Source organism: Engystomops pustulosus, chromosome 9 (assembly GCF_040894005.1).
Source record: "Engystomops pustulosus chromosome 9, aEngPut4.maternal, whole genome shotgun sequence".
NCBI lineage: Eukaryota > Metazoa > Chordata > Amphibia > Anura > Leptodactylidae > Engystomops > Engystomops pustulosus.
The window spans coordinates 57180596-57207647 of record NC_092419.1 but is presented as its reverse complement, the minus strand read 5'-3'; the positions used below and the strand labels follow the sequence as shown (position 1 = coordinate 57207647).

Genomic DNA, 27052 nt, shown 5'->3' with positions numbered 1-27052 from the left:
TTCTGAAATACTCAGATCAGCCCTTCTGGCACCAACAACCATGCCACGTTCAAAGGCACTCAAATCACCTTTCTTCCCCATACTGATGCTCGGTTTGAAGATTGTCTTGACCATGTCTACATGCCTAAATGCACTGAGTTGCTGCCATGTGATTGGCTGATTAGAAATTAAGTGTTAATGAGCAGTTGGACAGGTGTACCTAATAAAGTGGTCGGTGAGTGTATGTTATGGGGCTTATGGCCATTTTTATTGATTTATTACTTTATTTTTTCTTAAAAAACATTTTTTTTTACTTTTTTACTGTTTCCACCATGGGACATGAACAAGTAATCATACTTATGTATTGCAGGGTATTAGCAGTGTCAGCCTATGCACATGCATAGACTGACACTGTGCCTTTAAGATGACGTCACAGATGCCATCTTAAAGGCACTGACTTCAGGCATCTCTGGGGTCCCGATCGAACCCCAGAGATGCCATAGCAACAATCAGCACCCCGAAAATGACGCGGGGGCGTCAATTGTGGGGGAAAGACCCCCAGAAGGCATGTTAAATGCCGCAGTCGCGCTGTCCACGGCATTTAACGGGTTAAACATAAACGATCGGATGACATCGCTGACATCCCGCCACCCCAATGCTGGCTCGACTCCTGTGCAGATTCCTATTCGCAGGACTCAGCGCAGTACAACTACGGCGCGGAGCGCTAAGGGGTTAATAAAAATAATGTGAACTAAACTAAAAATGTGCATCTGTCACATTTATCAATCATTCTTTTTTCCTGCTGTTATGGTGTTCTTGATAACTAGCTACATCCATTACTTCATAAGGCAATAAGAATACTCTCTATAAATCCAAATAATGATGCAGACAACAGAAAACTATTTTATGTATGAACTCTATTTACCTCCTCCCAGCAGCTAACCATAACACTATACACTCTTTCTGTTGCAAGCTGAGGTCGGTACAGACGAACTCCTTTTATTATTTGATCCACAATTTCACTGTTACTAAATCTTTCATATGGCATCTTCCCAAATGTAAAAACTTCCCACATCAGAACACCTGTGAAAATGAAATGTGTATTTGTTAATATTATATTAAAATATTGAAATTTAGAGGCGAATTATATTTGGAGTTAAATGAACATGATACACAACAATATTACAGATAAGCACTCTGCATATAACACATGCGGCAATCTTATAGTCTTATAGGGAGCCTGCCAAATTAACCCATCCAAAATTGCCATTATCCATAAATGCTTCCTTTCCATGGCTGCAATGTTAAAAAAATCAGTTTTTAAATTTGCAACTCACCTGAGTTCAATGAGATTAATGGGGTCCTGCATATGCAGTGTTCTATGCACTTCCCTGCCTCCCAAGTCCTAATTGACTCACTGCTACAGTACTTAGGGACTGTCTGCCAATATTCAACTACAGACAGCTCTGTAGTAAATACTGGGGCAGATTTATCAAGTGTCTGAAAGTCAGATTATTTCCAGTTGCCCTTGCAACCAATCACATTCATTTGACCAGAGCTCATGAATATTTTAAAGGGGTGCTGTGATTGGTTGCCGTGGGCAACTGGAAATATTCTGACTTTCAGACACTTGATAAATGTGCCCCAATGTGTCAAATGTTTTACACAGTGCCCCGCTGGAATGTGGAGAGAGAGAACTCTGTTTCATCAGTCAGCACTTCATGTCATGTGACCAGGGTGCTGTCATCTAAGGCCCTTACCCCCTAACCTATGCAAAATCTACCTCATGTATGTATCTGAACACATTAAATCACAGCATGCCTCCATGGGGAGAACTAGAAGTCCAAGGAGATTTTGGTAAGGTGAAAGACTTTGTTCAAATGACATGAAGTGCTGAATATAAGGTATGGGGAGGAGCCGCTGGACTGGGCTTAAGCCCTGTCCTTTCTGACTCGCCAGGAAAGGAAAAAAAGTTGATTTTATGGGGATGTGAGGAATACAATTGTTAGCTGAAAAATGGGTGGCATTTAGTTAATATGGCTCTATGGGAATCTGTTACTAGATGTATTTGTGAAAAATGACTGGTTCCCTTTAAGATCTGGCACAATTGCTTGCCCAATTAGTAATAAATGATTTAGAAAATTTAATTAAATAAATTAACACTTTTCTTATCCCCACCAAGAAATAGTTAATATAATCTCATCAATTAGAAAAAATAAGCCCCCATATGTCCACGTTACAAAAAATATAAACATTTTATAGCCTGTAAAATATGACAATGAGAATCTGCTCTGGATGGCGCTCCTTCTGTTCTATGCCCGACCGCGTGCCCATATAACAGTTTACCAACACATATGGGGTATTGCCATTCTTGTGAGCAATTGGGTATTATACTTTGTGGAGCTTTTTGTCATTTAATCCACTGAAAATGTTGAACTTTTGGGCCAAAATTAATTTATTGTCCCAAAAAATGTAAATTACACCTCCATATTGTTTTAAACCCTGCGTATGGGTTGGTTTCTCAAACATTGAGGTGTCTAGTATCTATAATATGGTAATTTATGGTGTTTTACTATTATTTACTATTATTTTACTATTATTTAGGCCTCTGAAAGTCACTTGAAAGCTTCTTGTAAATATGGGTTTTTATAAAAATGGAAAAAATTGCATTAAAAATTCTAAGCCCCATAACATCCTAGAAAAATGAGAGGATGCATAAAAACCATGCCATATATCAAATTATTATAGTCCAAATAATCTTAGTAATGTTATAATCCAAATAAATCATAATAAATGGCAACAAATAGGACATGTGGGAATAGACAAAAAATCTAGAAAATCATCACTCACCAAATGACCAAACATCTGATTTACTGCTGAACTTGCTAAATAAAAGAACTTCAGGAGGAGACCAGCGGACAGGAAATTTTGAGCCAAGTGAACTTGTATATTCATCATCCAATACATATCTGTACAACATAAAAAATGCATGTGTCTGTTGCTTTCACTGATGTCTGTGCAGGTTTTACATTAATAAGTAAGGTTAAAACATTTTAAGACACATAAAGCCTGGCTGCCTACATCTCATAAAAAGGGGATTGTTTGACCCTACCACATGATGCATGCATTCTGTTTGAAGATAAAATATTGTCCAGTTACATAACAGCCCTGTTGAGCATTAGGCATACCTTTTTGTATGTTGTAAGTAGTATTAGTGAAAATAGATTTATATCCCTAAATTGTAGCTTCTACATGAGCAGTGGGGGAGTGCTCTGAGTAAATACTGTAACAAGCTTTGCTAGAGTTCTACAGCAGTTATTCAGATCATAGGACCCAGGCAGTGGAACATGAACATGTTCATGCACGTTCTTTAACTTTACTAGTATCCCTCACAAATCATTCTCAGGATGTGATTTTCTTCTCCACCGTCTGCCAGCATTCTACATTTGTTTTTTCACAAGTTTTTAATGCAGTTTTTTAAAGCAATGAAGCCCCCAGTTGACGAAGAAGCTCTATCACCAACTGCAGTTACATTTTAAAGGAAATTGCTAATTTGTATAATGCGCTAGTTCTTACTTGGGAGCACTTAAGTAATAGAAAACAATCCTCCTTGTTCTATTCTTCAAAGAAAAAAATATGTTGATTCTGAGCTGCAATCCAAACATGGTTTAAGACGACCTATCACCCAGAAATTTGGCACTAGGAGCTGCTTATTAAAGTAAGCAGCTCCTAGTGCTAAAACAAACGCTGCAGTGTTAGAATGATAGCGTTATCGTAAACCTCCGATAACGCTATCTAACACTGTGGCGGAGTATAATGTAAACGCCGGACCACTCTCAAAGCTGTCCGTTGTAATAATGAGGGGGCGGCATTGGGGGTGGGATTAGGGGCAGTCACCGTCTGCCTATGGAGCGAGCGGGGCGGTCCGGGGGAGAAGCAGTGTCTCGGACCACTCCCTCATGAATACACCGGCATTTACATTGTACTCCGACGCAGTCTTAGTCTAGTCTAGTGTTATTGGATGTTTCCTGCTTCCAGATGTTTGTGCTAGATTTAACATTGATTTGCACCTCAAAGGGACACAAATAATTGTGCAAAAATACTCCAGTCCTGACCATGCATAGAAAAGCTAATAGTATGAGTTTTGCAAAAATTTGCATGTATAAAGTCTAATCAATAACCTGCATTTAACAAAAGAGCCAAGACTACAAACACAGAATGGATGCAAAAAAAGAGGCAACAAAAGGCCGCAAATTATAGCGAAACAAAAAGGAAAATGTGATAAATGACGCACAAGGAGTATGTTTTCCCCAGAATGCTGTCGTATGTGGCTTGAACTCCAAGAAAGACTCTGCTCCAGTTGGCAGTGAAAGGGTCATTAGCCTGGATGCTAAAGAGAGGATCTGCAAAGTTTATAAGACCTGCACATGATGTTTTCCTGTATTGGGTCTGCTGCCAAGAGTGCAACACTGCCAACTGTAACTTATGTCCTAAAGGGAGGTGGCTCAGAAGTGCAATATATTTGTTAATGGGGTATGCAGGCCATAAAGGAAAGTGAAAAACCTGTATTACAGAATATTGTGATTGTTAGGAATATCAGAAAATGGGTCTGAACACAAAGGGAGATATTCATCATGCCATAGCCTCTTTGTAGATCCAAGATGACGGAGAAGAATTTTAAGAGTGGTTTAAAACCCCAATCTTTATGAATTTATCATTGTTAGGATTTGATAATATATGTGAAAAATGTGTAAAACCTTTTCTTTTCAATAAAAATACAGTTAAAAAAAAAAACTTGTTCGAGATTTATCAAGCTGTATGCACCAAACTTCTGGAGTAAAAAAACATTTCAAATGGCTTGCACCACATTTATTAAGCCCCATTCACACTGCTGTTGTGGGGACGCATATATGGCCCCAAGCTTGTGGTTGAATAAAACGTCCCAGTAAACAGCAACAGGCACAATGCGTTTTTAACGGATGGGTTGCTAGGTGATGTGAAAAAAGGCAGGACGTGGCACGTGGGTACCAATTGAAGAATCATGTGATTTGAAACAAGAACATGAAATATGAATAAATGCTAATGACTCCTAGCAAAAACTGACCTAAAATGCAGGCAAAAAAAAGGAAGTTTTTCATGCATTGCCCTGTGACGTGATCTGCAGTACAAGTGTGAAAGAGGCCTCACAGATTTATCTATTGCATAAGTAAACTCTGTACTTTGCAGTGTCATGCCCATCATTCTTTATGTGTTCAAAACTACTGCAGATTCAAGAACTCTTTTCAATACATTTGTCCCCAGTCTAAAATGGGTTTGTGAAATAAAAGGTTCATGAAACTTATTTGCTGTTTTTTGTGAATTTTTAGTGAATTGTTAGTTTTAATAAAACAAATTAGTTCATTAGTTTTCTACTTTGAGTTAGAATGATAAGTTTCAATAACAATACACCTGCAACAAATGATTTTATTTACCTTGAGAGGCCAAAATCTGAAACTTTTACTGTGCCATCTTCAGCCACTAAACAGTTTCTGGCCGCCTAAAAGAAAATAATAGATGATGCAGTTTATTATTATTTTTTATTGAAATAGAGAAGAGTGAATTTCTCAAAAATTCTATTCGACTGATTCAGCAGAGTTCTCAAAAAATCTTGATTTGATATGAATAATTTTTTTACATGCTTTTTTGAATGCAATTTTAACACACTGGCCCACCTTTGTTAAAGTGTTTGTGTCAATTTTCCATCTGACTTTGCACTTCATGCAAACTTCTTGCACGTGTATTTATGAAGTGTTTGCGCCAGTATTGTGTCACGGCTGCACATGCAGCGCTGATTAGGAAAATGAGTCACATTTATTACTGCAACTCGACAGAATTGTGTTGCAGGCTCTATGTTAATAATCTGGACGTTGTTTGCTATTGTTATGTTATTTTATATCATTTTATGTTATTTTATTATTATTATACCATTATATTACTATTATTATTATATGCTTTCCTGCGCTTTGGAATGTACATGTCGCTGTCACTTGCGCATATGCACGCTATTCCTTGCATGCACCCTCATACGCGTCTGTATGTGCATGTTGCGTGCATGTGCACATGCGGACACTATACTTTTAACCACCCTGTGTAGGGCTTCACGTAACCTCAACCTTAAAAAGGTTCTTTTACTATGCTATATACTATATATAGTAATGTCATACTGTGTTCCAATTTCATCCTCATTTCATTTTATTTCATTTTACTTCAATGCAATTAATTAACTTTATTAATTAATCTTTTAACTTGTATTTCACTCATGCAAATCTCCCCATTTTTATATATACATCTCTGTTATGCATATACATATTTATCCTACTCATTCCTCCCACCACCAACATAACTCATCCCCACTCATTCATCTTTCACCTTATTACAACAAATAAGGAGCACCAACTAACAACCGATACTACTAATGATTACAACAATCAATTATAGGCTTTCTGCACATTCACAAAAGAAGGGTGTGGGCCCTGCACAGCCAATATGCACCGGTTGTTTTATAGACACAAAAATGCCAGCAATTGTGTACAAGAAGAAAGCGTGTCAAGACAACCAAACTATAAACAAAATATCAAACTTTATTTACACATATGCAATTTTGACAAACACTGACCAATTTAAAAACACTTGAAATGTGTAACAAGTACACAAACAGGACTCAATGGGATGAAAAATGTCCAAGTCATCCCAAGAAAACCACCCTGGCTACAACAAATCTTATCTGGTGTTGATGAATATACAATAAGAGCTCCCAAAGGGAATCAGCTACATAAGGTGCATGGTAACACAACAGTATAGTAAACTTTTCCTACATAACAATCATAAGAAATGAGGCACTGTGTATCACCCATATGTATACAAAATCATGGTAGTTTACCAGACAACACCAGAGACAGCCAGGGGGTCGTGATGCCCCACGCGTTCCGTCACCTAAAGTGACTTCATCAGGGGAGAGCAATCAGCTGAGTCGTTGTGGCGGCTTTTATAACAGCAGTGGGAGTCCCCTTAACTGCGGGCTGCTCAGTTCACATCCGGTTACTGCACCGGAAGTGTCAGATGTTGTAATTACGTGTGCGACACAAATAGCGCCAGAAATATTTTTATGCGCACGCGCTGTGTATAGGAGCGCCTGACTCAAATTTAGGCGCACGGGCAGCGCCAAAAAATATTTTTATGCGCACACTTGAAAAGCGCTGTATAGAGGAAAGTTCTCATTATGTAAATACAGTATATCCACAATGCGGCGCATGAAACTAAAGTCAAGAGGACAAAAAGCATGAGATCTCACCATATGAAGTATGGGTACAAGGGGTTCACTATTTGGCGCCTTGGTGCAGGTCTTACACTAGATGGTACTAATAGTTCAAATATGTATTGTACGGCGCATAAATACAAAATTCTCTCTAGTCGACGCATATCGATAGGAGTATAACAACTCCCACCCATATCAACATGGATTCCTACTGAACAAAGTATATAAGCGCGTATTTACAAGTTTTGCGCTGATTCAGACATATATGCCTACTTCCAAACATGTAATACACATGCAGAGGTCCGTAACGGCGAGCTAAAAGTCTATGCCCTATAACTAGAGCGTGCAAATTACAAGCATAGCGCATATTCATATAGATGTTAAAAATACATGTTTATCATGTTAACCTATAGGTACAGAGCAAACCCCCGTTGAGGTACAGTCTGTGGGGACCCCCACTGCCATAAAACCACAGCCATCACACCTAGTAGATAATGACAGGTAATGGGCGTAGATGGTGCAGATAAGTCAAAAAACATTTCTTTCATATAATAACAACACAAATGTGTGATAGTAAATCCATTACAGGTACATTTCAAAATTACAAACAGCAATAATTCTTTAAAAGTTAAATCAAGGACCACGGAGACAGGCATCAGACCAATTCTGTCGAAGATGGTACCGGGAAACAAAGAAGGAGGAGCAGGAGAAGGGTCACTCATCTCGGGTTGTTATAATTTCCGATGAAGTTCCAATGTAATGATATGAGGGACAAATGGGCAATTTTACAGGTCCAGGGTGCAAGGTCTGTTCAACTGGGTGTTAGTCCTGGAGAGATAAATGTTGGAAGTTTCTATTCCTCAAGGGGAGGAAAGAGGAGAAGTGGGGCCAAAATAGGTAAGATGTAATCCCAAGGTTATGCTAAGACAGAAAGGGGATTGAAGAGAGGAAAGAAGAAAAAGTGCCAATATGAAGTAAAATCCTGGGCCAAGAATATCCCCTGTACCTCCAAAGAAGATAAGTGTGTGTATAGAAAAATGATAATCACCGTGCTACAAGATAGTCCTGAGAACCATGTAATATAAGAATAAACTGATGTGCTCGTTAGGAGCGACCAATGGTCCCAAAGCATGTGAAAAAACGTGAAAAGTTGTGAAAAGATGTGTGGAAAATTAGACACTAAATAGTGAATATGGATCAACCGTGCTGTGAAAAAGTGATTAAGTAATATTTATGTGAAAAAATCAATTAAGGGAGGGAGAGACCTCCGCTATACACCCAAAACATAGAGTGAGATACATAACCAATATGTCATACTTACCAGGCTTCTAATGGCAGATGTATCGAAGAGTTGACGTTCTATTTCTGCTTATAAAAGCCTGTGAAGAGAAGGTCTTCGTTAAGGCCCCGAGGGGCCAGACTCCCCAGCCTGAAGATCCATCTAGCCTCTCTGCGTAAGAGTTCAGGTACCAAGTTGCCACCCCGGATCGAGGGGCGAATCATATCCAGGGCCACCACTTTGAGTCCCTGTGTCCTACCTGAATGGTGTGTGCGAAAGTGCATCGCAACAGTCGACAAGGTCTTCCCCTGTGAGAAGCTGGATTCCGCGTTTTTGATTGTAGACAGATGCTGTTGTATTCTCTTACGCAGTTGTTGAGTTGTTTGTCCCACGTAGAGTTTTCGGCAAGGGCAGATGAGTGCATAGATAACATTAGTAGATTTGCAGTTAATGTAGTGGCGTAGAGGAACCTTCTCGAAGCCGGGCACATTCAGGTGGTTCTTGGAGACCTGCATAAGGGGACAGACAGAACAGTCACCACAGGGGAAAGATCCCCTCAGTCTCATCCCCGTACCAATTGGGACCGTTGGTCGTTTAAAGTGACTTTAAAGTGTGAGAGTCTGTCCTTAAGATTCTGTGCTCTCCTTGCAATCAAAGTTGGTTTTGTGTCTATTACCCGTTGAAGCTTTGGTTCTGCCAGTAATATATTCCAATGTTTCTGCAGAATATAATGCAAGTCATGCCACTGATTATTGAATGTGGTGACAATACCTGGTTTGGGTTCAGGTCTCCGTCCTCCTGATCGGAACAGTTCTTCTCTCTTAGATCGCCAGGCTCGAGTGTATGCCCTTGACAAAGATCTTTTCGGGTACCCTCTCATCCTGAAGCGTTTGGTCAGTTCGTTAGCATTTTCCCGAAAGTCTGTATCGCGGGTACAGTTCCTCCTCAAACGGATGAACTGGCCCACTGGGATTCCGGTCTTTAAATGTCCAGGGTGGAAACTATCAAAGTGAAGTAGGCTATTAGTAGCCGTCTCCTTGCGAAATAAGGGGGTTATTAGTTGATTATTCAATACCGACACTTTGAGGTCAAGGAAATCCGCAGACATCTGTGAAAAATGGGACGTTAAGATAATATTCCATGGATTTTGGTTTAATGATTCCACAAAATTTTGACAAGCAGAGAGGGGTCCATCCCAAATCAGAAGCACATCATCAATAAAGCGGTACCAACCGACTACATGTTGGCAAAAATCCTGCCTGGGGTACACGTGTGCGTCCTCCCACCAACCTAAAAATAGGTTGGCATAGGAGGGCGCACAACGTGCCCCCATGGCGTTTCCAGATACCTGTCTGTAAAAGACACCATCAAACATGAAATAATTGTGTTTTAGTACGTACTCAAGTAAGTCCAATAGGAATGAGTCGTAGAACAAACAAACCCCAAAAAGAGAACATTACGCAATCAGAAGAGGGGCAAAGCCCGACACAAGTGACCACACAGAAGAACACCTGCGGCCCCATGGACGGTAATTTACAAGTTGTTAATCTGTCTGATTATACTTTATCCCCTGTTGAATTAGCGGTCCTTGAGAAGGGCCTCTCCTTCTCACCTATGAAAAGACTGGATAAGTTTGAGTTTACTAAAGATCTTTTTCTTTTCTGCAGAAAACTGGCCTTTAACATTTTTTACCAACAGCCTTCCATATTGGACACCATACCTGCAGAAGATCAACAGACATTTCGAGATCTCCTGGACTTGCTCCAAGAGAACGAGAGACCTAACCCGACAGGTAGGCGCCCCTGTACCTTGAGAATACCTTCACAGGTGACCCCCAATTTGGGTTTGGTACCGGCCATACAAATGTTTTACCAGAGTGTATGTGGGGAAATTGCACGCCTACCTGAGAACAAACTAAGTGGGGAAAACATGAACCAACTAGAACGCCAGGCCATTGGCAATTTGGCATCTAATCCCAACTTTCTGATAAAGGAGGTGGACAAAGGGGGGAATGTGGTTCTATGGTCCACAGAATTGTACCTGGTAGAGGCCAAACGACAGCTAGGAAACAGAATCTACTGTTCCCCCCTGCCTTCTGACCCTACGAAGGTCTTCTTAAAGAAACATACTGATTTGTTGGATTCAGCCTCATACCATGGCATCATTTCCAAAAAGGAGCATCATTTCCTTTCTGTTAAGGACCCGGTTATTCCCACCTTTTATATGTTACCCAAGGTCCACAAATCCCTGACCAACCCACCAGGGAGACCCATCGTGTCAGGGATTGGTGGACTGGTGGAGAAACCCTGTATGTATGTTGATTTTTTTCTGCAGCCCCTGGTTTTGGATCTCCCCTCATACATCCGGGATTCTGCGGATTTAATCTCAAAAGTCAAGCATCTCCACATCCCAAACATGGCCTGGATCGTCACCCTTGATGTAGAAGCTCTCTACACGAATAAAGCGCATGGTGATGGCCTAGCAGCTGTGGCATACCAACTGGACCGGAAATCAACTGGAGATAGACGACACGACTCATTCCTCTTGGACTTACTTGAGTACGTACTAAAACACAATTATTTCGTGTTTGATGGTGTCTTTTACAGACAGGTATCTGGAAACGCCATGGGGGCACGTTGTGCGCCCTCCTATGCCAACCTATTTTTAGGTTGGTGGGAGGACGCACACGTGTACCCCAGGCAGGATTTTTGCCAACATGTAGTCGGTTGGTACCGCTTTATTGATGATGTGCTTCTGATTTGGGATGGACCCCTCTCTGCTTGTCAAAATTTTGTGGAATCATTAAACCAAAATCCATGGAATATTATCTTAACGTCCCATTTTTCACAGATGTCTGCGGATTTCCTTGACCTCAAAGTGTCGGTATTGAATAATCAACTAATAACCCACTTATTTCGCAAGGAGACGGCTACTAATAGCCTACTTCACTTTGATAGTTTCCACCCTGGACATTTAAAGACCGGAATCCCAGTGGGCCAGTTCATCCGTTTGAGGAGGAACTGTACCCGCGATACAGACTTTCGGGAAAATGCTAACGAACTGACCAAACGCTTCAGGATGAGAGGGTACCCGAAAAGATCTTTGTCAAGGGCATACACTCGAGCCTGGCGATCTAAGAGAGAAGAACTGTTCCGATCAGGAGGACGGAGACCTGAACCCAAACCAGGTATTGTCACCACATTCAATAATCAGTGGCATGACTTGCATTATATTCTGCAGAAACATTGGAATATATTACTGGCAGAACCAAAGCTTCAACGGGTAATAGACACAAAACCAACTTTGATTGCAAGGAGAGCACAGAATCTTAAGGACAGACACTCACAAAGTCACTTTAAACGAACAATGGTCCCAATTGGTACGGGGATGAGACTGAGGGGATCTTTCCCCTGTGGTGACTGTTCTCTCTGTCCCCTTATGCAGGTCTCCAAGAACCACCTGAATGTGCCCGGCTTCGAGAAGGTTCCTCTACGCCACTACATTAACTGCAAATCTACTAATGTTATCTATGCACTCATCTGCCCTTGCCGAAAACTCTACGTGGGACAAACAACTCAACAACTGCGTAAGAGAATACAACAGCATCTGTCTACAATCAACAACGCGGAATCCAGCTTCTCACAGGGGAAGACCTTGTCGACTGTTGCGATGCACTTTCGCACACACCATTCAGGTAGGACACAGGGACTCAAAGTGGTGGCCCTGGATATGATTCGCCCCTCGATCCGGGGTGGCAACTTGGTACCTGAACTCTTACGCAGAGAGGCTAGATGGATCTTTAGGCTGGGGAGTCTGGCCCCTCGGGGCATTAACGAAGACCTTCTCTTCACAGGCTTTTATAAGCAGAAATAGAACGTCAGCTCTTCGATACATCTGCCATTAGAAGCCTGGTAAGTATGACATATTGGTTATGTATCTCACTCTATGTTTTGGTTGTATAGCGGAGGTCTTTCCCTCCCTTAATTGATTTTTTCACATAAATATTACTTAATCACTTTTTCACAGCACGGTTGATCCATATTCACTATTTAGTGTCTAATTTTCCACACATCTTTTCACAACTTTTCACGTTTTTTCACATGCTTTGGGACCATTGGTCGCTCCTAACGAGCACATCAGTTTATTCTTATATTACACGGTTCTCAGGACTATCTTGTAGCACGGTGATTATCATTTTTCTATACACACACTTATCTTCTTTGGAGGTACAGGGGATATTCTTGGCCCAGGATTTTACTTCATATTGGCACTTTTTCTTCTTTCCTCTCTTCAATCCCCTTTCTGTCTTAGCATAACCTTGGGATTACATCTTACCTATTTTGGCCCCACTTCTCCTCTTTCCTCCTTGAGGAATAGAAACTTCCAACATTTATCTCTCCAGGACTAACACCCAGTTGAACAGACCTTGCACCCTGGACCTGTAAAATTGCCCATTTGTCCCTCATATCATTACATTGGAACTTCATCGGAAATTATAACAACCCGAGATGAGTGACCCTTCTCCTGCTCCTCCTTCTTTGTTTCCCGGTACCATCTTCGACAGGATTGGTCTGATGCCTGTCTCCGTGGTCCTTGATTTAACTTTTAAAGAATTATTGCTGTTTGTAATTTTGAAATGTACCTGTAATGGATTTACTATCACACATTTGTGTTGTTATTATATGAAAGAAATGTTTTTTGACTTATCTGCACCATCTACGCCCATTACCTGTCATTATCTACTAGGTGTGATGGCTGTGGTTTTATGGCAGTGGGGGTCCCCACAGACTGTACCTCAACGGGGGTTTGCTCTGTACATATAGGTTAACATGATAAACATGTATTTTTAACATCTATATGAATATACGCTATGCTTGTAATTTGCACGCTCTAGTTATAGGGCATAGACTTTTAGCTCGCCGTTACGGACCTCTGCATGTGTATTACATGTTTGGAAGTAGGCATATATGTCTGAATCAGCGCAAAACTTGTAAATACGCGCTTATATACTTTGTTCAGTAGGAATCCATGTTGATATGGGTGGGAGTTGTTATACTCCTATCGATATGCGTCGACTAGAGAGAATTTTGTATTTATGCAATTTTGTATTATTTGTATTATTTGAATTTTGTATTAATACATATTTGAACTATTAGTACCATCTAGTGTAAGACCTGCACCAAGGCGCCAAATAGTGAACCCCTTGTACCCATACTTCATATGGTGAGATCTCATGCTTTTTGTCCTCTTGACTTTAGTTTCATGCGCCGCATTGTGGATATACTGTATTTACATAATGAGAACTTTCCTCTATACAGCGCTTTTCAAGTGTGCGCATAAAAATATTTTTTGGCGCTGCCCGTGCGCCTAAATTTGAGTCAGGCGCTCCTATACACAGCGCGTGCGCATAAAAATATTTCTGGCGCTATTTGTGTCGCACACGTAATTACAACATCTGACACTTCCGGTGCAGTAACCGGATGTGAACTGAGCAGCCCGCAGTTAAGGGGACTCCCACTGCTGTTATAAAAGCCGCCACAACGACTCAGCTGATTGCTCTCCCCTGATGAAGTCACTTTAGGTGACGGAACGCGTGGGGCATCACGACCCCCTGGCTGTCTCTGGTGTTGTCTGGTAAACTACCATGATTTTGTATACATATGGGTGATACACAGTGCCTCATTTCTTATGATTGTTATGTAGGAAAAGTTTACTATACTGTTGTGTTACCATGCACCTTATGTAGCTGATTCCCTTTGGGAGCTCTTATTGTATATTCATCAACACCAGATAAGATTTGTTGTAGCCAGGGTGGTTTTCTTGGGATGACTTGGACATTTTTCATCCCATTGAGTCCTGTTTGTGTACTTGTTACACATTTCAAGTGTTTTTAAATTGGTCAGTGTTTGTCAAAATTGCATATGTGTAAATAAAGTTTGATATTTTGTTTATAGTTTGGTTGTCTTGACACGCTTTCTTCTTGTACACAATTGCTGGCATTTTTGTGTCTATAAAACAACCGGTGCATATTGGCTGTGCAGGGCCCACACCCTTCTTTTGTGAATGTGCAGAAAGCCTATAATTGATTGTTGTAATCATTAGTAGTATCGGTTGTTAGTTGGTGCTCCTTATTTGTTGTAATAAGGTGAAAGATGAATGAGTGGGGATGAGTTATGTTGGTGGTGGGAGGAATGAGTAGGATAAATATGTATATGCATAACAGAGATGTATATATAAAAATGGGGAGATTTGCATGAGTGAAATACAAGTTAAAAGATTAATTAATAAAGTTAATTAATTGCATTGAAGTAAAATGAAATAAAATGAAATGAGGATGAAATTGGAACACAGTATGACATTACTATATATAGTATATAGCATAGTAAAAGTGTTTTTAAATTGGTCAGTGTTTGTCAAAATTGCATATGTGTAAATAAAGTTTGATATTTTGTTTATAGTTTGGTTGTCTTGACACGCTTTCTTCTTGTATACAATTGCAGGCTTTCTGCACATTATCAATTCCCATTTCTATCCCTCTATCCCAAGCATCCAGCTCTCATACCCATTCAAGCAATCCCTAATAATCAGCCATCCACATCCATTCTTCCACTCACTCATACATTCACTCACAGACACATCGTTCTCTCTCCCTACCTCCCTGCTCGTATTATTTTCCCTGAGACCAGCGCATGCGCACTTTGCCCACCACATCAGTCGTTCCGACTGTCAATCAAGGCAGGTACGCGCTCGGCGCTTACCGTGCACGCGGCTACATAGGAAGTGAATGAGAGCCGCGCACATGATAAGCGCCGAGCGCGTACCTGCCTGTGCCGGCTATAAAGTTTAAAAAGTGTTTTAAACCGCGATACCGCGGTTTAAAACACTAACGAAAATAAGCTCCGGCACCAGCTCACCCTGAGCTGGTGCCCGGTATTTCCATCAGAAACCTGCCACTAAAAGTGGTAGGTTTCCTTTAAGTGCAGTCTGTTCACATTTGTAATATTGTTGCAACATGCCCTCACTGCACTAAAAAGCTGCTCTGATGCCATACTACTGGCCAGGTAGGTCAGATTACCCAGGGCAAACTCGGACAATTCTAGGTACAGTTCAAGTATCATGTCTTGTTAGCTTCAGCCCTGTTGAAGGACACAGCCGATCTCTCCTCCAAATTTGGGATGGCTTGCTCTCTCCAGTCTATTTATCCTTACTGTAAAGTGGAGTGGAGATAACTACAAGCATTACTTTCCTGACATAGCATCATAGTATATAAGGCTGGAAAAAAGACGCCATCAAGAAGTCCATCAAGTCCAATGTTTAAGAATTAAACAAATGTTTTTTCCCCATAACCCGTGATATTTTTGAATTCAGGCCTCTCTTGAACATGAACATAGAGTCTGACATAACAAACTCCTGCGGCAGAGAGTTGCATAGTCTCACTGCTCTTACAGTAAAGAACCTTTGTCTATGTTGATGGTAGAATCGTCTCTCCTTTAGGTGCCCTTTTGTCCTGGTCACAGGCCTAGGTATAAATAAGATCTTTGGAGAGATCCTTGTACTGCTCGTTCAGGTATTTGTACATTGCGATGAGGTCTCCCCTCAGTCGTCTTTTTTCTAAACTGAATAAGCCCAAATTTTGTAATCTGTCATTGTATTCTAGTCCCCCCTTTCTCCTAATAATCTTGGTTACTCTACTCTGCACCATTCCAGTTCTACTATTTCCTTTTTCTACGCTGGTACCAAAAACTGTACTAAATATTCCAGTATTTGTATAAGGGCAAAACATATAATAATTCAACTTTTTGTATTAATTGTCCAAGTGCATAACTTTGCATTTATCTACATTAAACCTCATCAACCATTTCTCTGCCCACTCCTCAAGTTTCCACAAATCCCTCTGTAATGCTAAACTATCGACCTTAGTATTAATTACTTTACACAGCTAAGTATCATCTGACTGTGTAAACCCCCTACAAGGTCACTAATAAAAATATTAAAAAGAAGGGCCCCCAATACTGACCCCTGTGGCACTCCACTGGTAATGTCATCATCTCTAGATTTAATGGTAATGTTGAATTGGGCATTCCTTACCAGATCACGGTGAAGAAACTGCTTAGACTCAAGATAATTCATAGCAGCGCAAACACCATCACAAATAGACAAGAGATTACTTGGTCCCAGATGAGAACGTGCCCCTTTAAGGTAAGAAAGAAGGCAGCCATTTGAAAGGTACTCTGTAATTATAAAGATCGGACGTTGTTTTGTGCAGACTCCATATAATTGAACCAGATTTTGGTGTGATAGTTTCCTGTAAAGCAAACACGCGTCAATAAAAAAATCTATTTTGTCTTGGAATTGTGTACATAACATAGTATAGTCTTCATTTTGTATGTATGTATTCTTATACAGGCATTCCCCTACTTATACATTGCGTTACGTTGTGTTTTTTGCTGTGTTTACAAAGGTTTCAGCCTTGATCACATGCTAAGTTTACATTGCATTTCCACTCCATTTTCTTAAATGCAATGTAACCTCAGCATATGATCACAATTCCAGCCTTTGGAATGCGTCAAAAATGTAGCAAAAAGCATGGCGCAACACATCATGTGAATGCGACCTCAGGTTCTCATACCAACAGCTGTTATCACTGAGAAAGCTGAGTGTGGGACAGCATAATTAGCTAACCATGCAATTTATCCATGGGATTGGTCCACCAAAATGGAAGTTGTTCCATCCTGTTTCTATATTAGCAGCTTTCCATTGTGGCTTATAGATGCGTTTCACTAAGCAGGAAATCCAGTCTATGCTGCTCATATGTCCTCATAAATTTCTGACAGATGTTTTTGTTCTTGGTTTATATATACTCCAATTTGTGTTTAAAAGTAAACATTTTGGGGAATAAGAAACCAGGTAGTAAATATGTATTACAAGAAAAGGAAAAAAGAAGATGTGTATATAGGACAAAAATACTTTGTTGAATAATACAGATATTAAAAACACTAAAAATGCTATAAGAAGCTTTACAGTACAAATCCTATGTGCAGGGCCAAATGAAGGATATAACTGGACGGCAATGTACTAATGTGCTCCAATAGAAAAATAATTCAATATAGTAACATTCTACGAACATGATGACATGATGATAAAAGATTTACATGATCTTACCGTCATATAGTGAGTCAAGTTGGCCCATGCGAAACACATGTGTCTCACTATATGACGGTAATATCATGTAAATCTTTTATCATCATGTCATCATGTTCGTAGAATTGAACTTTGCACCAATGCACTTTCTCTGCTCCAATGATTATTGATTTTTCTGATGTTACTATATTGAATTATTTTTCTATTGGAGCACATTAGTACATTGCCGTCCAGTTATATCCTTCATTTGGCCCTGCACATCAGATTTGTACTGTAAAGCTTCTTATAGCTTTTTTAGTGTTTTTAATATCTGTATTATTCAATAAAGTATTTTTGTCCTATATACACATCTTCTTTTTTCCTTTTCTTGTAATACATATGATTGTTTGATGTGTGGACGTGTTACTATATACAAATTCAGTCCCCCATTTTGTTTTGTATGACCAGGTAGTAAATATGTCATTATTATATACAGTAAATATTTTTGTCATGAAGTAGAAACCGGTTTAAATTGTTTAGGCACCTATCTGCAATAACAATGTTGTGAAAGTTAAAAATAAGGGTCACTTACATCATGCACTTTGCTTCGTCAATGAACTCATCCTCTGACATAGAGCCCTCTTTTACCATTTTGATTGCAACTTCATGTTGTCCTCGCCATTTTCCATACTTTACAACCCCAAACTGTCCATTCCCTAATTCCTTCAAGAAAGTCAGATCTTTAGGATCAATCTCCCATGAGCCTTGGAATAAAATGAAGAATATAATTGTATTATGATCTACTGACCCAGTTGACTTATGCAAAGCTTTATTAACAAATGTATTTTCACTCGGTATCCTACAAGTATAAAACTATATAATAGAATAGAACTCATGTTTATTATTGTCTAGATGCTAGAAAGAACATGGGAAATGATTGGGACCATGGGGTTCTAACTCCCAGCTGAGCGTAACATGCTCCTGTGACCTGCCAGCACACATTTTAGGAAAAATACAATAGCAATAATAATTTTTCCACAAATGGGATTTTGTAAAGAAGATATTTCTGAAACCTGATTTTTATTAGTTGGCAGCTAGCAATGAAGCTTTCCCAATAAATGACAACAAGCAGAGATCTATGAAAACCGTGAATAATGGGTTTTGAAGGTATATTAGGAAAAAACAAAAAATTGGATTGGAAAGATCCGGAATTTTAAATTCTGGTCTAGACCTATTATAAATCAATATTTAAATTCAAATTGCATTTCTGCAAATGGAGGTCTTTTGACCAAAAGTATCAAGGGTAAGTATAAAATTTAACTTTTATTTCTATTTTTCTAATAAATGATTCAGAACTCAGTCTGTAACTCTTATTTGAAATCAATATGCTGAATCGAAAAAGGTGTATTTAAAATATTTATGTGATAGCGGAGGGTGAGTATTGATAGATATTGTATTATCGTGGAGGGAGACCTTTGGAGTCTATACCCGTGTGGTATATACGTGTGGGTATTGTGCTAGTCACCTGGCTGCTGTAGGCTTATCGTGGCGCTCCTGACAGTCTCCAAAATTGGTGGAGGAAATCGACCATTTAGTATGTCATAATTCCTCTCTTTGCCCGTATTCACACATGCTCTCAAGGAAGGGGTATTTGTAGGAGATATCAGGCATTCACATGCTCTCAAGGAAGGGGTATTTGTAGGAGATATCAGGCATTCACATTTGCATACACACACGCATATATCTATTCTGGTATCCAAATAGTCCCTCTATGAGCTGTAGTATTAGAGATAATTTCTAAATAGAACCTAGAGATGTGTCGCTGCAGTCTGACACATCTAGGCTCTAAGGCTATCCACTGCTTTTTATCACAAAGATTAAAATGTTTCTCGCTCGGTCAGCCCCCCCGACATGTTTCGCCACAATCTGGCATCCTCAGGGGGTGTCAGGGCTGAACTGAGAGTTCCATAAGAGTTACAGACTGAGTTCTGAATCATTTATTAGAAAAATAGAAATAAAAGTTAAATTTTATACTTACCCTTGATACTTTTGGTCAAAAGACCTCCATTTGCAGAAATGCAATTTGAATTTAAATATTGAAGGTATATTGGAAACTTCCATTAAGCAAAGCAGCAATAATAAAATAAATAAATATAAACCATACATATTCGGTATTGTTGTGTTTGTAAAGGCCCTGATTTTGAAACCAATCAATTTTTTAATCCACTCAGTAAACATCATAAAAAACCCCCAAAAGGCTGGCTGCAAACAAACGTGCTGGGTCCATGGAAACGGACTCATGAGCTAGTCAGAATCCATGGACAGAGCAGAGTACAGTGGACAAGAATCCCTGTCTGCCGGTCAAACAGCAGCGCCAGCAAATAATTCTCTATGATATAGAGAATAGAGAAAAGAGCGCAAGCAAATAATTCTCTACAGTGCACTCTCGTCCAGTGTACTGTGTTCAGTGCTTGGGATCTGACCAGCACATGGGTCCATTTCCATTAACTGAGCACATGCATTTGCGGCAAATATAAAACTGCTGTGTTTTGTCTCCTCTTCTCAAAGAAAGCTTAAGAAAGGGGAATCAAAAAGTCATGTATAACCTTGAATGGAATCAAGAAAGTTACAAATCATCACACAGAAAGAAGGACGCAACTAGCTCTGTTGGCAAAAAAATAAGTTACAACTTTGAGAAGATAGTGATGCAAAAATGAATGTACTTTTTTTTTTTAAAGTAGTTTTCACTGTACAAAATTGGGAGAAAAAATAGATTAAGAATCATACTCATTTAGAGAATAAACATTTTATATATATATGCCACGGTGATGTACAATTATAATTCAAAATAAAATACCAGTGATTTTGTGCCATTGAAAAAAGTGTCAATTCATTTCTTTTTATACATTCCCTCCAGAACCTGTTATTAAAATTTAGAAATAAGTAACAGGTAGTTCGAATGCACCAAAAAGTAAAACAAGCAAAATATAAGCAAAAATAAAAAAGTCAGCAGGCTTGCTTTCTGGCTTTTGTTTACATGTGCTGTTCACACTTACATTTCTCACAAGTTTGTTACATCATAACAGTACTGATACAACGATAAACATCTTGTTTGTATGGAGCAGACGGGGAATTGATGTGTTTCATTGTGAAGATATTTGATTTTTCATCACTCTTTTTTTCATGCACTTTACTACATTTATCAACTACTGTGATGTTTATCTGTATATTTGACAATTTGCACTTTATGGTATTGTATTATGTATGTATTAATATTACTAGCATATTGTATATACTTCTCTGCACTTTATATGGTTAACATGGGCGGTCTGTCTGAGGACTGTCGGCCCTTTTCATTGTACACATTGCTTGAGAAGGCCTCATACTGAGCTGAAACGTCGCCACTTATTACTGTGGAATAAAAACACAACCTTTTCACCTAACATCTAACTGTCTGTGCCATGTATAAGTGTAAGCCATAATGAATGACAATGATAGTGATTTCTATAAACTTGTCATAACATATTTGTTGTACTCAAGCCTCAGCATATACTGTACAATTTACATACAAATTTTTTTAATTCATTTTAGTTGCACTTTTTAATTATGTTCGTGACATAATTTCAATGAAGATAGCCATGGCTTTGAATAACTTTTTAAAGGGCACATTAGAAGTGTAAAGTGCTTTAGCAGAGCACCTTTGGGCTCCGTCTCCTTAGAAAAACCACATTTCTCCTCTTTCAACTACACCACAAAATTGTTACTGTTGTGGAGTCAAAGCCCCCACAGCACTTCAAAATATCTGAATAGTGAAATCTTAGAATGGAAGGAGCAGTTGGAAAATATAAATAAAGGTAAGGGTGACATGTGTGGGCAAATAGCAGTTAATTTGGGTAGGCAAATTATAGTGACATAACTTTAAGGGAACTGCAACTGTCAGGCCATCTGCTTTCAAGATATAGGGTACTTTTCCTTTAATTGTTTATATATTCTGGGACACATTTACTTACCCGGTCCTGTCGCGATCCCCACTGTGCGTTGTGCAGCGATCATGCACTCCTGCGCAATTCACAAAGATCGAGCGTGCGATTTCCTGCATGTGACGCTTACCCGCTCAGGTCCGCCGGAGTTCAACTTCTTCTTCTCGGTGTATGTAAGTGTATGTCTTGCGACACAATTTAAATGTTAAATCCCGCGGTCAGCCTGCCCCCCGATTTCTGTCGCATGACCGATGCGGCAAAATCTTATTGCATGTGACACAATCCCCTTCTAAATGCCTGTGCCAGTGCCGCAATTCCCAAAAACGTCGGAAAACCCGACGGAAATGCGGCCGCGGGACCCTTAGTAAATAAGCCCCATTGTATTTCTGATACTCACCATAGCCAAGACCAGCCGTGGATGGAGTACTTCGGATAGAACACACTGGGTATTTCAGTCTTGAGATCAATCCTAAACAAGAAGAAAAGTATTATTTGTAACTGGTGTACTGGTGGATAGTAAACTTAATTTTAGTGACCAGTGCCAGGCAGCTGTTAATAAAGCAAATAAAATTATGGCATACAACTCTTGATGTGTCCGTCGGGCAGGGGGCTGAATATATGGGGGAGCAGGCATGAGGGGGTGAATATAAAGGGGATAAATATAAGAGGGAGCAGACATGAGGGTGCTGAATATTAGGGGAAGCAGACAAGAGGGGGCTGAATATTAGGGGGAGCAGACATGAGGGAACTGAATATAAGGGGCTAAATATAAGGGGGAGCAGACTGAGGGGGCTGTATATGAGGGGAAGCAGACATGGGAGGCTGAATAAAAGAGGAGGCACACATGAGGGGGCTGAATATGAGGGGGAATAGACATACGCAGTTTGGCTGTTTGAAGAGGGGGGATGTGGTGCTGACTGGATGTCAATAAAAAGGGACATGAGCATACAGGCTGTATAAGAAGAGGACATTGGGGTGCAGGCCTACATCAGTTCCCTATATATAGCAGATCCCTCACGTCTACATAGTATTTACGTACTTGTACATTGGGGCAGTATTATATAGTTATTTTCTTGTACATAGGGGGCAGTATTATAGTAGTTCTATCCCTGTACATAGGGGGCAGTATTATAGTAGTTATATTCTTGTACATAGGGGGCAGTATTATAGTAGTTATATTCTTGTACATAGGGGGCTGTATTATAGTAGTTATATTCCTGTACATAGGGGGCAGTATTATAGTAGTTATATTCCTGTACATAGGGGGCAGTATTATAGTAGTTATATTCCTGTACATATGGGGGAATGTTATAGTAGTTATATTCTTGTAAATATGGGGCAGTGTTATAGAAGTTATTGGTGTTTGCTATGGGCTTTTTAAACTAATGGAATAAAAAAAAGTGGATTTTAAAGTTGATGCTGAGCCATTTCTTGATTTGGATCTTATCTTATTTGGATACTATTGTGTCCGTGGCCGGCGGACTAGGCTCTCTTACATCCCAAACAAATGGAGACTGGAATGCAAACTACTCGTCCAGGGATGTGAGGATTCATTTTGATTACCTTTCATTATTTTCTTGTACATAGGGAGCGGTATTAAATACAAGTTCAACAGAGGCCTAGATGCCTTTCTTTAGAACAAAAGTATCATTGAAAAAAAAAAACATTTGTTAATCTTACTGTATAGGTTGGACTTGATGGACCTGTGTCTTTTTCCAACCTTATGTACTATAATGCATATAAACTAGAGATCAACACAGAATTTCCTAAATGTCAAGGTCATTGTGTAGTCCTATGTGAATATATCCTAACTAGAGATGAGCGAGCACTAAAATGCTCGGGTACTCGTTATTCGAGAAGAACTTTTCCCGATGCTCGAGTGCTCGTCTCGAATAACGAGCCCCATTGAAGTCAATGGGAGACTCGAGCATTTTTCAAGGGGACCAAGGCTCTGCACAGGGAAGCTTGGCCAAACACCTGGGAACCTCAGAAAAGGATGGAAACACCACGGAAATGGACTGGAAACAGCAGGGGCAGCATGCATGGATGCCTCTGAGGCTGCTTAATCACACCATTATGCCAAAATTATGGGCAACAGCATGGCCATGACAGAGTGACAGAATGAAGCAAGATAGCATCTAAAACATCCAATAATTGACCCTGACACTATAGGGGACGGCATGCAGAGGCAGCGGCAGCAGCTGCAGGCTAGAGAGTGGCATGGCGACATACCCTAAATGGACTCAGGCTTCAAACCAATGGGTGGCAGAGAGGAACCAAAGGAGGTGAGCAAGAAGCGCTCAAATAATATCGGTACATGATAAAAGTTTGCCAGTATATTTTGTGGATTACACAGCAGGGTGGCGACAAAGTTAACATGGAAGCCATGAAAACAACCCAAAATTCTGCCTGACACAGCTCGTTTGATAAGGGGACCATGTATGGAGGCAGTGAACTAGTAGTAGATTAAAGGTGCTGCAGTTAAAACTATGTTAGTTGGATCTTGGCATGGAGCTGGCGCTCCGCTGCCAGGCGAGCTTTCGCCAATCCAAGCCCCTGTCTCTAGGCTACTCCCCAAACAGCACTTCTAAGAACCTTTTGTATAAGATCAAGTGTAGTAGCGTTCTTATAAGTTTGGGATATGGCGGGTGAGGGGAATGTAAACAGATGCGCAAGAAGCGCTGAAATAATATCGGTAAATGATAAAAGTTTGCCAGTATATTTTGTGGATTACACAGCAGGGTGGCGACAAAGTTAACAAGTTTGATGTGGAATGCCCTGTAATAGCTCTTGGGCGGTGTGCCTTTTATCGCCTAGGCTCAGCAGTTTGAGCACCGCCTGCTGTCGCTTAGCGACGGCACTGCTGCTGTGCCTAGAGCTACCGACTGATGGCGGCATGCCCACGGATGGTAGTTCGGAGGAGGAGGTGGAGGAGGGGTGGGAGGAGGAGGAGGCATAGTAGGCCTGAAAGACCTGGACCGAGGTAGGCCCCGCAATCCTCGGCGTCGGCAGTATATGACCAGCCGCAGGGTCAGACTCGGTCCCAGCCTCCACCAAGTTAACCCAATGTGCCGTCAGCGATATATAGTGGCCCTGCCCGGCAGCACTCGTCCACGTGTCTGTGGTCAGGTGGACCTTGTCAGAAACGGCGTTGGTCAGGGCACGGATGATGTTGTCTGACACGTGCTGGTGCAGGGCTGGGACGGCACATCGGGAAAAGTAGTGGCGGCTAGGGACCGAATACCGAGGGGCGGCCGCCGCCATGAGGTTGCGAAAGGCCTCGGTCTCTACTAGCCTATAGGGCAGCATCTCCAGGCTAAGCAATCTGGAGATGTGGACATTAAGGGCTTGGGCGTGCGGGTGGGTTGCACTATATTTCCGTTTCCGCTCCAGCGTCTGGGGTATGGAGAGCTGAACGCTGGTGGATGCTGTGGAGGATCGTGGAGGCGACGATGGGGTTTTTGTGCCAGGGTCCTGGGCAGGGGGCTGACTATCAGCTGAAACAGGGGAAGGAGCAGTGGTGTGCACGGCCGGAGGTGAACGGGCTTGGTGCCACTGAGTGGGGTGTTTAGCATTCATATGCCTGCGCATACTGGTGGTAGTTAAGCTAGTAGTGGTGGAACCCCTGCTGATCCTGGTTTGGCAAAGGTTGCACACCACAGTCCGTCGGTCATCCAGTGTTTCCTTAAAGAACCTCCAGACTTCTGAAAATCTAGCCCTCGCCGCGGGAGCCCTCGCCACGGGAGCTTCACTACGTGACACATTAGGCGCTGATGCACCTGCTCTGGCCCTGCCTCTCCGTCTGGCCCCACCACTGCCTCTTCCAACCTGTTCTGGTCGAGGACTCTCCTCCGTCTCAGAAGCACTGTGTTCACCCGGCCTCTCAACCCAGCTTGGGTCTGTCACCTCATCATCCTCCGATCCCTCAGTCTGCTCCCCCCTCGGACTTCCTGCCCTGACAACAACTTCACCACTGTCTGACAACCGTGTCTCCTCATCGTCGGACACCTCTTTACACACTTCTTCCACTACGTCAAGAAGGTCATCATCACCCACAGACTGCGACTGGTGGAAAACCTGGGCATCGGAAAATTGCTCAGTAGCAACCGGACAAGTGGTTTGTGACTGTGGGAAGGGTCCAGAAAACAGTTCCTCAGAGTATGCCAGTTCAAATGGCAAATTTTCCTGGGAGGGGGCAGACTGGGGGGGAGGAGGCTGAGGTGCAGGAGCTGGAGGAGTGCCGATTTCGGTGACATGGGTGGACTGCGTGGAAGACTGACTGGTGGACAAATTGCTCGAAGCATTGTCGGCAATCCACGACATCACCTGTTCGCACTGTTCTGGCCTCAACAGTGCTCTACCACGAGTCCCAGTAACTTCAGACATGAACCTAGGGAGTGTAGCTCTGCGGCGTTCCCCTGCTCCCACATCAGCAGGTGGTGTCTCACCCCGCCCAGGACCACGGCCTCTGACCCCTGCAGTAGTTGGACGCCCACGTCCCCGCCCTCGTCCTCTACCCCTAGCCCTCGGGTTAAACATTTTGAAAATGAAAGTTATAACTTTAATTTTTTTTTAACTTTTTTTTTGTGTTTTTTTGTGTTTTTTAGTTTTTTTTTTGTGTTTTTTAGTTTTTAAAGCCAAACAATGCTATCCTATTGCTATGGCTATTTTCTAGCCAAGTATGAAAGCACACTGCTATGCCAGATGAGATGACACTGAGTTACGAAAAAATAAACGTAAAATAAAAAGGAAATGGCAGACTGTGCCTAATTGAAATCCAACCCCTAATAAATTTTCCCACTTCGGTCTTTGCGATGGATATGTGCGTCACTAAGCGCTAAACACAGCGGTCGCAAGTCTCACTCCAAATTCCTGACAATTGGCTAGTATATGCACTGCAGCAAGGACAGCCACCAGCAGATCAACCAGAAATAAAATATATATAACGCTATTGTAGGCGTAAGTAAGCCGTTTGGATTCTCCTTTGGCTATTTTCTAGCCAAGTATGAAAGCACACTGATGAGATGACGCTGAGTTATGAAAAAATAAACGTAAAATAAAAAGAAACTGCCAGACTGTGCCTAATTGAAATCCAACCCCTAATAAATTTTCCCACTTCGGTCTTTGCGATGGATATGTGCGTCACTAAGCGCTAAACACAGCGGTCGCAAGTCTCACTCCAAATTCCTGACAATTGGCTAGTATATGCACTGCAGCAAGGACAGCCACCAGCAGATCAACCAGAAATAAAATATATATAACGCTATTGTAGGCGTAAGTAAGCCGTTTGGATTCTCCTTTGGCTATTTTCTAGCCAAGTATGAAAGCACACTGATGAGATGACGCTGAGTTATGAAAAAATAAACGTAATATAAAAAGAAACTGCCAGACTGTGCCTAA

The 27052-nt window shown here is 41.0% G+C and overlaps 1 protein-coding gene across 3 annotated transcripts in view; it reads right to left on the bottom strand.

Moving 5' to 3' along the window:
* Positions 1–27052, bottom strand: part of BTK (Bruton tyrosine kinase) — a 300928-nt gene that overhangs the window by 10806 nt on the left and 263070 nt on the right. For all 3 annotated transcript variants that reach the window (XM_072124772.1, XM_072124771.1, XM_072124773.1), the window contains 6 exons: positions 22050–22121; positions 18265–18436; positions 16641–16857; positions 5451–5515; positions 2830–2948; positions 905–1062 (listed from right to left, as the gene is read on the bottom strand). In XM_072124772.1, coding sequence (XP_071980873.1) covers positions 905–1062; positions 2830–2948; positions 5451–5515; positions 16641–16857; positions 18265–18436; positions 22050–22121 — 803 coding nt within the window. The remainder of the gene's footprint in view (positions 1–904; positions 1063–2829; positions 2949–5450; positions 5516–16640; positions 16858–18264; positions 18437–22049; positions 22122–27052) is intronic.